This window comes from Aedes aegypti, chromosome 3 (assembly GCF_002204515.2).
Source record: "Aedes aegypti strain LVP_AGWG chromosome 3, AaegL5.0 Primary Assembly, whole genome shotgun sequence".
Lineage (NCBI taxonomy): Eukaryota > Metazoa > Arthropoda > Insecta > Diptera > Culicidae > Aedes > Aedes aegypti.
The window spans coordinates 35,754,414-35,771,905 of NC_035109.1; the positions used below are offsets into that span (position 1 = coordinate 35,754,414).

General features: G+C 37.0%; 1 protein-coding gene across 4 annotated transcripts in view; it reads left to right on the forward strand.

Moving 5' to 3' along the window:
* LOC5572262 (KH domain-containing, RNA-binding, signal transduction-associated protein 2) overlaps positions 1-17,492 on the forward strand; it is a 485,459-nt gene that overhangs the window by 400,659 nt on the left and 67,308 nt on the right. For all 4 annotated transcript variants that reach the window (XM_021850429.1, XM_021850432.1, XM_021850430.1 and 1 more), the window contains exons 9-11: positions 15,765-15,866; positions 16,264-16,399; positions 16,460-16,667. In XM_021850429.1, coding sequence (XP_021706121.1) covers positions 15,765-15,866; positions 16,264-16,399; positions 16,460-16,568 — 347 coding nt within the window. In that variant the 3' untranslated portion in view covers positions 16,569-16,667. The remainder of the gene's footprint in view (positions 1-15,764; positions 15,867-16,263; positions 16,400-16,459; positions 16,668-17,492) is intronic.

Here is a 17,492-nt window from a genome sequence, read left to right on the forward strand (position 1 = left end):
ACTGTTCCTTTAGTTGCGGTATATTTTTAGGGCCTTATTTTATAAGTCGAGTCGATCAAAAAAGACGCGACTGGAGTCACTGTCGACCAAAAAATTCGCTCGACTTGGGTCTGTCACTCGAGATTATCGACAGTTGTCACTCTATGTGACTGGATTACTATGGGAGTCAACGGGTGACATCTGAAATATGCATGCTTACTTTGATCGACAATGACTACAGACGAGTCACGCGAATTCGCACGAATTACAAAATAGACCCCTTAATTTGTGTTCCTATAGTTGCGGTATCCGTTGTTTTCTTATGGGATTCTCCACTATAGGAACACTTTACCGCAACTATTGGTACAAGCAAGAACAGTTTTAGAAATTTTAGTGATATTTCATCAGTTTTAAAGCAATTTGAATGCTGTGTTCAACTATTCCGTGTATCAACAAGCCAATACGTCGATTGGCAGTGTCGGTGCTGTGACTAATGAAATAAAATCAGTGAAAACGGCACTACCGCAACTATAGGAACACCCACAACTAAGGGAACACTTACCCTACAGATTGAGAACAAAAAATGCTAAAAAAAACATGATTTCTAATTCTCTCGTCAAAGTAGAAGTTATCTTCAGTTTTCGGGCACCTTATGGTCAACACGACAGATATTACCACGTGACAGAAAAAGCCATTTCCCACGGACCCTCAGGACCAATAAAGGGTTCGCTCGACTGTTAAGCCATCTCCCGCTCCATGGAAATGTCACATCTGCGCCCTCCTTGGCTCGAGTCGCATGAATCCTAATTAGTATTCGTGCTCAAACAAACAAGACCGTACGAATTAGGCGACCGTCGTCGCCGAGTACACGCCGCCAAATAAGACTGGTCCCAGGCTGACCAGTAGGGGTAGTCAGGGTAAAACTGACACCTATTGTCTTTTAATTTTTGAAGCAGATATCATTCAGTATTGGTCTCACCCCATCTTTGCATTCATTATTGTACGCTCATTTCACAGTGGATATCAGAATCAATTTTGCGGAACATGAGCATGACCATAAGAATGATTAACCGTACACGGTTGCTACTCCGTTATTGGAAGAACATTGCAAGGGAATCATCAGACGCTACTCAGGATCAGTAGCATCCTCTTTGATCGTTATGGAATTTGCGAATGAACCCTTAGCTTAGGGTGTCGATTTTACCTAGATTTCCCCTAGTGTCGGCCTCTTCCGCGAGAACCGTGCCAACCAAGCCAGCACGTTCCGGCCATCGTTGAAAGCTGTGGGGATAATTGAAATTGTTAATTGGGTGACGGCCGAGTGTTTGCATGCCGGGTGACAACGCGCCCTGACAAGGGAACACCAGAGAAGCCCTAACGAGAATTTATTGGTGTTTGCTTGGCGATTTGCCATTCGGGTCGATGAAAATGGATCAATTATTAGCGTTCCGCCGATGGGTGGATGCTGCTGCTGATGATGTCCGCAAGATTTGAGATTCAAATTATGTGTCCACTTGTTCGGGCGGATTTCAACGGCCAAAACCACATGAACATAACGATGATCGAACTAAACCGCAGAACTTCCAGTCGGTTGGACGCTGGGCTGATGGGATTATGGTCACTGTGAATTGCTCGGGGGTTTGAGTATTAGGAACGGTAGCAGAGGGATAGAAAGCTGTAAGGCTATGTCTCGGTTTGGTGATAAAATGTGCCAATGAAGGCAATAAAGATGTTAACTTTTCCCATGTCGAAAGAGAACTTTCTCTTCCGGGGACGACGATTTGCATGGAGATGTTAAACGAGCAGTAACGTTATCAGGCGGTTTGAGGTGATCCAAATGACGATTTAATTTAAGACTACAAGCTGACATGAACATTTGAAATTGCTCGTGTTTGAGCGAACACCCCCGTGAAATAGTTTAGCTATATTTTTCCAGTGTAATTCCTTAGCCTAGTGGTTAGAGTCCGCGGCTACAAAGCAAAGCCATGCTGAAGGTGTTTGGGTTCAATTCCCGGTCAGCCCAGGATCTTTTCGTAATGGAAATTTTCATCACTTCCCTTGACATAAAATACCTCCGCTCCTGCCACAAAATAAATGAATGCGAGAATGGCAATTTTGGAAAATAATGCTCTCAGTTAATAACTGTGATTGTGCTCATAAAAACACTAAGCTGAGCAGCAGGTCTGTCCCAGTGGGGACGTATGCCAAGAAAAAGAAAAAAAAAATCAAAACTGCAACAACCTTGGGAAATTGTTATAAACAAACATCATACAATGATTTTGTTTAAATGCCTACGAAGTAAGAATAACTCATTGCTTACCAATTACGTGTGATCAGATATGAAGGTCATCCAAATCATTCGAGATTTTGGGTCCTAATGATCTAACGACTCTACTACAGTCCATGCTTATGCACTTTTTGCAACACACTTTCGTTTTTCACCTACCCACCTTGATGCCTTGACAGCGTAGCGTTACATCATTGCCGGTCGTATTGTCTCCTTGCTTCAATCCGTCCAACGACACACGAAGTTGACATCTCATCTGCAATCCGAACACTTGATTTCGAACCATCCAACTTTGCACGTATCAGCCTACTTAGTTTCGCCGGAAAATCATGTTCAGACACGATCTGCCACAATTCATTAATTTTTACTGAATCATACTCCACTTTGAAACCAATAAACAGATGGTGAGCCCGTTACTCATACTCCCGGAATTTATCTAGTATCATTCTGCTCCTTTGTTTAGTGGTCTCTGAAATTGGCTCACTCCAGTTTGTGCCCTTTCTTGTAGATCAGGCGTATGAGTCCATTCAACCAGCCGGTTTCTTCGTCCTCCCATACCTTCAGAAGTACTCGATTGGTAAAGCAGCTCATTTCCGTGCTTGAGAAGCTCGACCGGGATCTCGTCCTTCCCAGCAGCCTAACTGTTCTTCAGCTCGCTGAAAGCCTTATTAACCTCTTCTATGGGCGGTGGGTCCACAGCTTGACCGTCGTCATCAAAATTCACCCTGTTTCTCGCTACATTTCCATTTCATCCGTTCAATGACTGCTGAAAGTTCTCTTCCCACCTGGCTGCCACCGCCGTTTTATTGGTCGGCAAATTCCCCTTTCGATCATTGCACATGGTAGGCACTGGGTATTAGGCCGCGCGCGTTGACCGTTGCATAACATCTTCGCATATCGTTCCGATTCAAGCTATCCTGAGCTTCAGCTTCTTGCAGCCAACAGGAAAGCCTACCATATTTTGGTGTCATAGATGTGATGTCTGTCACAATAATGACGATTTTTACACTCTTATGATTTCCGTAGATTTCTCGTTTTGTCTTTTTTTTTAAAGACACTGACACGTTAATGCTTCCAGTGGGCTATTTGCCATTTGAAGGAAGCACCACACTAGACAACGGACTAGCATGCAACGCCCAGTGGCACAGTCGGAAAACAGTCCTCACGAAAAGTTTACCGGTCGAGGCGGGAATCGAACCCACACTCTCTAGCACGATGCGGCTAAATGCCTGGTGACACTAATCGCACGGCTATGAAGCCCACGTCTAACGTGGTTCTATTGATTTGTCTCACAGGAATTGTCCGAAGTTTTGTCAATGATTGTTTCAGAATTAGCTTCAGGCATGCTTCCGTCAGGAAATTCCTTTAAAAATTTGGAAGGTGCAAGTGGTTTCCTGAAAATTTTGAAAAAAACACGTCATTCACTCTTGCAGAACCTTTCAACAGGATATCCTCAGCTTTTCTTTCAGGGTTTCGCTGAAACTCCCCCTAAGGTTTTTCTAGAGTAATCGGAAATGTCTCTTACAAATCCTTCATCAATTCCTCATAAATTTTTACAATGAATAATTTAAAAAAGTGCAATGAATTTCGTTGAATACTTATCTATTACATATCAAAACTATCTCATGACATTCATCAACAATTCTTTAGTATTGCCTGTATTATTCCCAGAACTAAAAATACATATTGCTGGCTTTTTTCGTTAAGATTTCTCAAAACTTTGATTAGAGGATTCTTTTACAAATTAATCTAAAAATTAGTCTAATAGTTTTTCAAGTGAATATTCTTTAAAAAATATCGAAGATTCTTCCTGAATTCATCCTGAAGTTTCAATATAAATTGTGTTGGAATGTTTTTCGTGTGAAAAGTACTTAAATAAAAACTCGAAAAGAATTGCCAGAGCAATACCAATTAAATTGAAATTTGAAATATGATATACTGCATTGAAGATGATCAAAAATCAAATTATGGTGTTACAACTGAAGCATTGGTCCGTGGATACGATCCGATAGGGAATATATTATACGAAGAGATGCGATTTAGTTCAAGCGGTTTATTTTTAACTGATTAGATAGATTTTACTGTACCCTAATGATACTCATTTATCCTATTCATATTCAAATCCCATACAATATCATATTTACTTCTTCTCATTGCTTGCAATCTTGTGCTATGTGTTAATCCACCTGAATAATATGTATTGAAATGTCATAACAATAAATTATTATATTGGGGATTTTGCCCTCCAACCTAATACATTTTGTTCCACCAAAATATTCTCCCACCATGTTTGCCATATATTGGATGGCGTTGAGCTAACAAAACCAACACGTAACGCACATGTAACGTACACTGTTGGATTGTGTATAGCATGCAAGGTGCGTGCTTCTGCTAAATCGCCATATAAACTGACGTGTTAGTATTTATTTCCCCACGTTGAAAATTCGCACGACAATCTATTCGTCAACAAAACGAACAATATGATGATGTTTACAAAGATCGGACTGATTGTACTGATCAACCCTTCCGCTATTCGTATTTTTTTTGCCAGTAGTGTCTATGCTACGTTGCACTATGGGCGGTTTCCATACAGACTGGCGGCCAAAAATATTTTTTCCATCTCATGTCGTATTTATGAGTTTTATGATACAAATTTGATGTTTTATTTTCAAAAAAAAGTTTTCGAGACTAATTTTTGAATAGGGCCTATAGCGAAGTATTAAACTTTGTTACTTATAATGCATATAAGCCATTTATGTGATTAACGTTGTGCAAACCATTATAAATATTAAAACTTACATAGAAATGATGATGTGAATGATTTAGCGAAATTCAGTTATTTTCCAAATTAGTTTTTAGCTGTTTTTTATTACAAAATGGTTGACAATATTGGAAAAATTCAAAAAGCCTTAAATTAAAAAAGTGCAAATTTGTGCAGCTAAATTCTTCACGATCCTTTAGTTTACATCTCAAAGTACCCTTGGAACTGAATTTAAGCCTGGGACAACTTGGGACAAAAAAGGACTCGATGTGTTAACTATAAGCTTATTCGATTTTATAAACCGCCTTGTAAAAAAACATCACTAAAGCCACTATTTTAAAGCTTTTTTTATTTATTTTTTTATTGTTTCTAGGAAGCCTTTTTTGTAAGCTTTCAAATGGTGTAAAATTTTACGTAAGTATTATAGAAAAAAAGTTATATTCATTTGAGTATAGCATAGTTTTTGTTAATGAGGGATTCCACGGAGGCATGCAAGTCGATTCTGATCGACCATTTCAAAAATATCTGAAACTTTGCACAGTTTTTCAGTTCCATCTAAATCGTCATTTTCCGATATCAAATCTTCAAGTTGAGTCACGACTAACTTTTCAAAAGGGTGTATGGTTCAAAAATATTCAAAAAGCTGCACAGCAAAAACGGTTCGTTCGATTGTTAGACAACTAAAGAAACAAAGTTAGACAACTAAATAAAGATTCCAAAAAAAATACAAACAGTAAAAAAAAATTTTTTTGCATTAAAAAACATCATTTTTGTCACAAAAACTCAAATATCTCAAAACCCTATCGGAATACCAACGTATTTTTTTGAGGGAAAACGGTCCATTATATTAGCTATTTGGTGATGGTAAGCCAATGAACAAAAAAGTTATGACATTTCAAATATTTCACAAATTTGACACTTAGTGAAAATTGTTTTTTTTTTTCATTGTTAATTTTTTTAGGACCGCAGTTTGTTGCTGAATTTTTTGTTAAGGGTACCACATGAGGTTAACAAGTTGTTTTCATGATATTTTATTTAATTATTCATAACTATTATAGCATCTATTAGAAAGTTAGACGCGATCCAGTGTTGTGATCTAAAGTCTTGATAGTGTCATATTTTTTATTGTACGTAACTGAAGAAAAATTCTCTCAATAGTGTTGAAACCTTTTGATAAAAGAACCTATAAGAAATCTAATATTGAAGACAAAAGCTACAAAAAAAGTTTTCTATACAGGTATACGACTAGTTTACCTGCAAAAAGTTTACCTCGTAGAGAACAAGGCGGGTCTATACCCAGGTGATCTAGTATACGTAAAGCAGGTCGGTTTTCTCGGCGCTGGTTTTCTCCACAAAGTTAAAATCTGATTACACCTGGGTATAGACCCGCCTTGGTAGAGAATAGACTTTGTTAATCATATTTGGGAGAAAGCGAGTAACTTCAACAACATCAAAAACATGATAGGTACATACCATGAACATACTCACGAAAAAGCTAAAAATATACTACCACTATGGTTATAAAAGATTTAATTGTAAAATTTTTCTTCAGTCAAGCAAACGACACCAAACTAGTCAGTAAAAACTTAAAAGTGATTTTGTTTATTAAAATCTAACGAGCAACATGAGTAGTCGCTTTCTCAACTGTTGCAGGCCGTTTGCAGAAAAAAAGTGTTCGAAAGAGCTACGAAATCTCACCAAAAGCACCATAGATAAACTGAAAGCGGCTGGTTATGCTCCAATGTCTACATTGAATAGGGGACGGACCTGGTGTAGTGGTTAAAACACTCGCCTCTCACGCCGAGGACCTGGGATCGAATCCCATCCCCGACATAGTCACGTAAAAAGTTATAGTGACGACTTCCTTCGGAAGGGAAGTAAAGCCGTTGGTCCCGAGATGAACTAGCCCAGGGCTAAAAATCTCGTTAATAAAGTCAAACCAAACTACATTGAATACAAATTTACGCATTTGTACGTCCTGCCGTTTAAACGTTGACAAACGGGCAATCTGTACATCATCGGTGGATCAGGTTGCAGGAAGTTCGAAAACAACAACAACTGAGGAATTACTAGATGCACCGACAACAACTGAGGAGTTACCAGAAGTACCAAGTGCAGATAGTCTTGCCACGGTACCATCAGCGACATCTGTTTCAACAAATCAATCAGAAGATGAGTGCATCCAGAAGGTCAACATCGAACGCTTCAACGAAGGGATAGCTGGAATAAAAGTGACTCCGATTAAATGGACGAAGATGGGTTACGTCAATTATCCCGAGAAAAAATACCGTGAAATCAACGAAGCTGTACGAAGAAACCTCTTCAAATTAGGACCTGAGGATGTGGAAAATACAGACTACGATGAGGTAATTATGAATATGAAGGAAAGGTTCTCGAATCTAGCCACGACAAGGAAAGAAAAATTATTGATTTTGTCGATGCTGCCAAGCTCGTGGTCTATTCAAGACGCCATTGATGAGTTCAAAACCAATAGAAATACAGCAAAAGAGGCAAAACAATTCAAAAATAACTGTCTTGCAACCAAAAATGCTAGGTCGAGTACTTCATTAACAGATGAGACAAAAGAAAAAATAATTCAATATTTTGAAGATGATGAAGTAAGTAGAGCTATGCCTGGCCAAAAAGATTATGTATCTGTAAAAAAAGATGGAAAGCGTCAAGCAATCCAAAAACGATTAATGATGACTACTTTGAAAGAAGCGTATACACTAGAGTGGTTCAAAAAATCGTTTTTGCCCCACACCGTTCATTCGATCCTAGATCAAATTCTGAGTGTCCTCCCAAAATTTGAGCTCATTCGGATGAAAACTGAGACTGCACAAGCCCTTTGAAGTTTATATGGGAATTACTATGGGAAAAGCAAGCAGTTCATTCAATCGGTCATAGTGTTTGCCCATGTGCACTTGGGGATTAGAACTACGTTGATACTGTGAGATACATTCATCAGCTACAACATTGCCGAAGACCGTTTTTAAATCGGACGCCTCAGTAATTAGTTATTGATTTTTGAATGAGTTGTAAAACTTTGGCTATAATTATTGGGCTGTTCTGCGGGCATCACTGGATATATGCAGTAAAACATAGTAGCCATGATTTGTGCGTGCTATCTTTCGCGCCAGATGCAGCAATGTTGCCTGTTCAGAAGTTAAATGAGCACTGCTGAAGAATTTGTGACTGGATATAAATCAATAACTTATTACTGAGGCGTCCGATTTGAAAACGGTCTTCAGCAAAGTTGTAGCTGATGAATGTATCTCACAGTATCAATGTAGCTCTAATCCCCAAGAGCACATGGGTAAAAACTATGACCGATTGAATGAATTGCTTACTTTTCCCATATTAATTTCCATATAAACTTCAAAGGACTTGTGCAGTCTCAGTTTTCATCCAAATGAGTTCAAATTTTGGTAGGATACTCGGAATTTGATCTAGAATCGAATGAGCGGTGTTGAGCAAAAACGATTTTTTGAACCACTCTAGTATACACGCTTCAAGGAAATTAACGAAAATATTAAGGTAGGTTTTTCCTCATTTGCAAGCCTTCGTCCAAGGCAATGCAAGCTTCTATCCAATTCAGGAACACATAATGTTTGTGTGTGCACAACACACGAAAATATTAACCTAATTTTACATAGTTTGAAAAGAATCAATTTATCAAAGGATATTAAAATGTTAACTGGTAGTCTTTTGTGTGAAAATACAACATCAAATTGCTATCTACGATCTTGTTCGGATTGTCCAGATTCTTCATCATTGGAAAATACTTTATTCGCTGAGTTTGAAGAAAATTATATTGATCAGTTATCATTTGAGCAATGGGTGACCACGGATAGGTGTGACCTAGAAACTATTGTAAAACCTGTAGATGAGTTTGTGTCATTTTTTTGCTTGAAATTAGAAAGTTTAATTCCTCACGACTTTATTAAAACAGAGCAATCCCGCTTTTTAAAAAATACGAAAAATACATTACAAGATGGTGAATTTTTAGTCATTTGTGATTTTTCTGAAAACTATAGCTTTGTATTGCAAGATGAAGTGCAGTCCCATCACTGGAACGTACAACAAGCTACAATTCATCCATTTGTTATTTATTTCAATGGAAGTACGCAAATTGAACATTTTAGTTTTATTGTAATTTCCGAAGATTTAAGACACGACTCAGTATCTGTAAATTTGTTCATTGCAAAAATGATTAACTTTTTACGCGTTGATAAGGATAAAGAAATCAGAAAGATATATTTCATGTCTGATGGAGCAGCATCGCAGTACAAAAACCGTAAGAATTTTTCGAGCCTATGTCAATTTAAATCAAAGTACGGAATTGATGCAGAATGGCATTTCTTTGCTACGTCACATGGCAAAGGTCCTTGTGATGCTATTGGAGGAACCATAAAGCGCATGGCCACAAGAGCAAGTTTAGCCAAAGAACGTGAGCATCCAATTAAAACTGCAAAAGAACTATTTGATTGGGCGAATCGCAGAAAAGAAGAAGATTTAACAAAATTATCATTTTGTTTTACTACTACTGAAGAGTACGAATTAACGGCATCAGAGCTCAGCGAGCAATATAATACACTAAAACCTCAATTTACGAAGTCTTTTTTTACGCTCCCTCAATTTAAGTCACTTTTTTTACGCAGTAAACTCAATTTACGTCACTTTTTTTACGCAGTGCGTAAATTGAGTTTTGACAATTCTGTGGGAAATTATTGACCTCTGGTTTGGGAAAACCTTTGGAAACCCATACAATATGGGTATATTCGGAATGGGCACGATGAGGGGATGACGAAAATCGATGTCCGACGCCATTTTGGAATCCAAGATGGCGACCTCTGGTTTGGGAAAACCGTTGGAAAACCATACTCACATGAATAGTTAGGGGCCTGTGGAGTATTTGAAAAGTAATCTCTTATCTCTTATTACGGCCGTAGATCCAAAGCCTATGTTCAATGGAGTCCTTGGATGACCTAGGACATCCGCACAAATTATTACAATACACCGTTTACTCACATGAATGATTAGGGGCCTGTGGAGTAAATGAAAAGTAACCGCTAATATCTTATTACGGTCGTAGATCCCAAGGCCTATATTCAATGTAGTCCTTGAAGGACCTAGGACATCTGCACAAATTATAAAAATACTCATTTTACTACTATGAATAGATAAGGGCCTGTGCCATATCAAAAAAAAAAAAACATCAAAGGATCGCTAAATATGCCAGTACATTGCAGGTATATATTCCAGGAAGTTTTTGGATGAACTAGAACACATGTTGTACTCACTTAATTACCAAAACTTGGATCTGACAATACAAACGCTTCTTAAAAATATAACAATCTTCTAGGGTTCAGTATTGTGAGACATTCTTCTACATAGAAATGATAAATTGGCAAAACCTCGTTTTACGAACTGAGCTCCCTCGTTTTACGCACTGATTCAATTTACGCACCAACTCAATTTGCGCACCCCCGATCTAGTTCGTAAATTGAGGTTACAGTGTAATGCGAAAACGATCCAAGGAACCCAAAAATTTCACTGTTTCATTCCATTGTCAGAAAATAAAATTAAAGCATATAGAACTGTACTGATAATGATGCAAAAGTGTTCGATATTGTAAAAAAATTGAATAACAATAAATAAATAAATAAGTATTAATAAAATGTTTTCATGATCTCATAACGCATACCCAAATCCAAAACTTTTAAAGTTTATATATAACATTTAGAAACTCATCGATCATACTCTAAAAAAAATATCATGGTAAAAAAAAAAATATTTTTGTGTAATCTGTTAATTTATTTTAATTTATACATATATACATATACATATAATATTTATACATATACATAATATTTATACATATAACATACATAATACTAATGAATACATGAAAACGACTTGTTTAATTCACGCAAGGCCCTTAACAATAAAATCAGCAACAAACTGCGGTTCCCGTAATAATTTACACCGAAAAAAAAATTTTTTTTTCCTATTAAATGTGAAAATTGTTACATGTTTGAAATGTCATAACTTTTTTGTTTATTGATTTACCATCACCAAATTTTTATGGTTGATAGCTAATATAATGGACCGTTTTTCCTCAAAAAATTACGTTAGTATTCCGATAGGGTTTTGAGATATTTGAGTTTTTGTGTCAAAAATTATGTTTTTTAATGCAAAAAAAAAAAATTTTTTACTGTGTGTATTTTTTTTGGAATCTTTATTTAGTTGTCTAACTTTGTTTCTTTAGTTGTCTAACAATCGAACGAACCGTTTTTGCTGTGCAGCTTTTTGAATATTTTTGAACCATTTTCACATACACCCTTTTGAAAAGTTAGTCGTGACTCAACTTGAAGATTTGATATCAGAAAATGACGATTTAGATGGAACTGGAAAACTGTGCAAAGTTTCAGCTCAATAGAAAAAAATGAATTAAAAAATTTACCAAATTTTGGTGCTGTTGCTTGGAATCACTCTAATAAAAACAAGTTTTTCTCCATAGGCTCAACTTTGGCACCTCATATCTGAGTGTGCAATGTAAATCATGCCCTAATATTTTGGGAATTTCTTAGCAGACATGTTTACCATGGAATGGCGAACAAGAATTGAAATTTGGGGCACATCACTTTTTTGATTATTGGCCACCTGATAAGCCATAGTGCGTCGGCATAATAAATGGAGAAAGGACAGTACAGTGTATATTTGAAAAGTGCGGAAGCATGTTCGTCTGCCAGCGCGGTGTAATGAAAACACCGCAGCAGCTTGCTGACGACCTTAACAAGAATACATTATAATTGAGTCAACAAATTGCCAAAATTTAAGAACAAATTTATTTCTGAATTTATTTCTGGCGCATACATGTATTTGGAAACAGCTTTCCCGTCCATCACCAAAGCGACGAAGAAGAGTTTTTTTTACGAAATTATTGACTGAATCAATAGCAACATTTTTGGAGGAAATGATTTTTTCTTCTTCCAGAAACACATGTTATGTGGTAGAACATGTTAAGAAATACGCTCAACTGTTCTAGTCGAATCTATGAAGATTTTAGAAGTAAGAAATGAGCAACTGAAAAAGTTGTCGTACTTTTTTGTGTTTTGATAGAATTACTCAAGACCATACCAAAACACTTTCGAGGGAAAATTTGTAAGAGTACGTTGAACTTAACTCTTCCAGTTACTGGGGTGAAATCTCTGAGCAGGTTTTTTTCCACATTGATAAGGAAATGTGTTTAGGAATTTCGAACAAATTTTTCGAAAATTGGGAATCACTTCTCGATTTCTAAGATTTATCTTTAACATAAACGGTTTTTTCCATACAAAATGGTAAAGTTTGGAAACTTGGATCTTAGCTTTCAGTACTTCGATTGACCTGCAATACTCCAAATTTGCAAACTTTCAGAGTTTTTAATATACAAATTTATTGATTTTATTACATTAGCTACAGAACCGACACTGCCAATCGACGTATTGGCCTATTGGTATACGGAATAGTTGAAAAGAGCATTCAAATTGCTTTAAAACTGACGAAATATCACTGAAATTGCTAAAACCTTTTTTACTTGTACCAATAGTTGCGGTGAAGTGTTCCTAAAGTGGAGGATCCCATAAGAAATCAACGAATATTGCAACTATAGGAACCCAAATTAAAAATATACCGCAACTAAAGGAACAGTGCACCAATGGACCAATGCACGAGTTCACTTGTTGACGTTTGAGCGGTGCCGTGTTATTTACGTGACCATGGTAACGAGTGAATTCGGCACTGCTCAAACGTCAAATTAGTGAACTCGTGCATTGGTCCATAGAGGAGGCATTATTTTTCACTGACATGTCGTGGGTTACTGTGATGAAATCATTTTTCTCATTAAGTTAATGATCGTCGCGTTATTTCCGCGAAGAAATCCAAATTTTTAAATTTCCCCGCCATACTGGAATTGGGCTTTGTTAATCCGAATATGCTTGTCAAATTGTTAACAATAAAATATTTATGAAGGCATTGAATAATTAAATTCCAAGAACAATTTCCAAGGCGATTTTCAAATGAATTTTCTAATGTCTAATGGAAATTCAATAACTTCAAATGATTAAGCAAATTGATATGAGTTTTGATGATTAAATCTGGTTTGGCGATATATTTAAGTACCCTTACAATCTTTCGGGTTGATACCATTTTCTAATCCTTGTTTAGAGCTAGAAGCTAATGGATGGTTTTCTCAATACATGATTCTAGTATTTTACATTAATTTCATAGAAGCAGCAAAAAACTGAAAAATTTCTTCAGGAAAGATTTTCTAACCTTTTCCCAATTCCTGGAACAAAAAAATATCATTCATTTATACCAAAAGACGAATGAAGCATTTTTGCAAGTGAATTCTCAGATGCACATGAAAACCAAGAAAATACAGCATGTTTTGTTCTTAATAATACAAAGAAACGAAAATCTTCTGGCGTTAGCAACCAAAGACAATCTTCCCGGTTGAAAAAAATAGATAGTATTAAGATGAAAATGTAAGTTATATACTGAATAATTGCATAAATAAAATTAAAAAATAATAATAATAATCTTATTTGTTTTATGAATCCGTTTTCAGTATAATGAAAAATTGAGGCAGAAACAGTTTTTTTCAGTTTTTCTTAGCGGTGTAATTTTTCATGAAAAATACCATCCATTCCAACGTATACTCCATTAAAATCAATCCCATATCTTTTTTTCGGATGTTTTAGAAAATTTGCAATTGCTTTGATGAAAAATCTTTGTTTTTCCGATGCTTCGATTGAAATATGGGTTTTCAAAGAAAAGGCTTATATGGTCATTTTCCACAAAATTGGCCATAACTCAAAAACGAAAAAAAAAGTACATTTCAAAAATTTCAGTGATTAAAGCTTATGAAATTATCTTCTCAAAAATATTTTTTTGAAAATTTTCCACGAGTTGGAGCGTAGTTTTTCCGGCTTTTCTTTACGAATTTTCTCAACGATGTAAAATTTTGTGGAAAACTGTTTCCAGTTAATATTTTTTTTTATTCCTGAGAAAATTTGCTTTCATTTTCATAAAAAAAACCTTGTTTCTACGATGCTTCGTTCTTGAGTTATGATTTTTCAAAGTAAGTAGTGTCAGAGGAAAACAAAAAAATTCCAACTGAGTTTTCCGGGAAAATAAGCGACCCTGAATTTTTCTCAATTTTTTTTTATTCATATATTGATGAGCCTTGCCTGTGGAAAAAGTTTAATGAAAATCTGAGACCCTTCGGCCCACTTTGTACGGAAATAAAAAAATCCCCACCTTACCTGTAGAGCATACCTGAAACAAAACAGAAAACATCAGTAAAACATTATAATTTCATCATAATATCTACTTACCATAACGATCATTCTAGATCGACACCACATTATTATTGTTTACCTTTCTTGCTTGTATCATTGTCTGACAGTTCCAGAAAATTCAATTCATCAATTTGTTTAACAGTTTAGATACAACACATTATTGTATACAACAATACACTTCTGGGAAATTCCATGCAATACACAATAGGGTAAAGGACTATTATCGGCCAAATTATTATGTATCACATCATTCTGAAATACACCGTGAATTAAAACGTATCTCTCTCGTATTAAATATTCCTTATCGGATCGTATCCGCGGGAAAACAGTCGAAACTCGTTATAACGACAACTTTTAAAGTGACAAAAGCTCTCTTTAGCGACATTTTTGGTTGCTTGAAACAATATTTTATTGTAATAACTACTCTTTGTAGCGACTCTTCTCTATAACGACGGTCCCTTGCAATGCCGTTATAACAAGCTTCGACTGTATCATGACATAAAATTTCTTGAAAAAATATAAACATGTATTCAAAAATGGAAAATACTAAGTGTTCATGTAATGATAAATGTGTAAACTTGTGCACTACGACAAGTTTACACATTTACCGTAATTTTTCAATTAGAAATTCACGTAGCTCAATTTTATCTCACTGAAAAAAAAAAAATACAAAAGTTTAACACACGACAAGCACGTCCCATCGGACAAAATGAGGCCAAGCATGAGGGCACACTGTGTGACCGACTGAAGAGGAAAGTAGTGCAGTGCATAGTTTGCATACCAAATGAGTTATTCCTGGTTTGCGGTCGGTCAGTTCGTCTTGGTCCGTACTCCGACAGGGAAAAGTTGTGACCAGGGCATCGAATGAGGAGGTGGTCCCGGAGAGGGTCATGTGCATCGTCGGTATCCTTAATGAAGGTGAGAGTTTCCACATCATTTTATCACTTTTTCGGTACACTTTATGAAGTGGGAAAGTCCTGGGTGAGTTGTGTAATACATGCTGCTGTAACGTGTAAGTTTTATGAGATAATGGAATTTTGTCCACCACTGTGAGGGGGGAGGGGAGGGAAAGCGAGGTGTGGGATGGTATGACCTATGTTATGGGAGTATTATGGAATGTCGCTTGGAGCAGATCGTGTGGTTGCTGCAAGAAGTTCAATTTATGATATGGCATTAAGTTTGACCACAGGGTTGTCTCCTTCATTAGACGATTACAAATTGCATCATGCTTGTTACTAGGAGTTATTCCGATCTTGATAGTGTCTTATGGTTTTGTGCAAACTTCGAAATAGGTTTTTAAATTTGGTCTGCTGTAAATTAAATGCTATCTTTCTAATTGTTATTTTAAATGTCATTCATTGATAATTTGCTTTCGCATGTTTCTTTTCAGCCCTGCCAACGACGGACATTGAAGCCCAGACGTTAGCATTCGTGGAGTCAGCCAATGCTTTTCTTCATCCAGCGTTAAGAGGTGTTAAAACTGTCAGTTTAGGTAAGTTGAACCAAAACAGAATATCGTATATGACAAAAAAGCACGCTAAAACTTTAATTTACGAAGCCTTTTTTAGCGTTAATTCGATTTACGTAACTTCTTTCACAAAGTTCATAAATTGAGCCAATACTATGGAATATACTGTCCAAGTTCACAAGTTCTGGGTCCTCATTTCTGGGTGCCCACATTGTTATTTCGATTAAATAAGTTCCAATCCAAAACCTTATTGTCAAACTGGTTCAATTTTGCGAACTAACTCAATTTACGAGCACATGTCTTAATTCGTGGATAAAGATTCCAGTACACTTTTCAAAAACTAAGCTTAGTCGTAGACTCTGTTCCAGAACAAGACTTCTGGAAGTTAATTTATGCTTCATTTCTCATTTCACCCCTCCAGCAGCTCGCAAGCGGCCCCTCCTGGGTGGACCCCGTTCCAGTATGAACCCAACCAAGCGAACCGTGATGACCCTGATTGCCCGCGCCCGAACTGCTCAAGCCATGCACGGATCCCGAACGACGGCCCCCATGGGAGAGTAAGTCCACTATTTCTTTCCTAGAACCAGTGCATTTCACGGCCTCTTCAAACGTTTCAGACCCATTCAGGTGATCACCTCGCCGCTTATTCTGCAACCCTCGCTGGACCTGCTGCAGAGCAACGGCACCGGCTCGGTGCAGAAGGAAAACATCCTACAGGGGGCTTAAGCTGGGTTCGTGATTTATGCACTTTCACGCCTCCGGAAACGAAAAAAAACGAAACAAAAAGTAACACTGCTTTCATTGTGTTAGTAGGATAGACTAGAGGTGAGTAGTGTGGGGTATGAATTTAAATAGTTTCCTCGATTGCGTACACTTCCGTTATACGCATAATTGTCCCATGTCGATTTTTTACAAAGTACAGAAAATTCAATAAAAGCTTTCCAGGAATTTTCGTCCCATATTGTAGGATACATACGCATACAGGGGATAGGCAAAATGATTGAGGTAGGCAAAATTTTGCCTAATTTCAAATGCTTATAACTTTATTAAAAACTAGTAGTCCCGGCAAACTTCGTCTTGCCATCAAGTAGGCTGTTGGAAAACGTCAAGAAATCCCCCATACAAAATGACACCTTAGTTTTCCCCCATTTTCCTGATTATTCCGGAGACTTTCCCGAACTTTTTCCTCACACGAACACGTCGCATCGCTTGTGGAGTGCAACAGTGAAAAACTTGCGTCAATCCGTTGACCCGTTCTCAAGCCATTTCGTGACATACAAACACCACTCCATTTTTATTTATATAGATGGATGAAATTTGATACATCTGAAAGTAGTCTAGGGAAAATTCGGTTTAGTTTCAGGAACTTACTTGGCCATGCATATTGGCCTCCGGACACCGGAGGTGTTTCGGATTATTCGAGGTCATGTCCAAATGGTTTTTTTTCCTGCCGCCAAAATCAAACATTTATTTATAAATGTATTAAGATGTATTCAAATCCGATGAAACAATGTTGTCATCTAATGACCGCCTAAGAAGGTATTCCTTTCCCTTCCCTTTCCTTTCCCATCGGGTAGATAATGAAATAGGCTCAAATATGGTGATGGCACAAATCTCGCAAATGGCGGGGAACGTGCCTCTGGAGCCGGC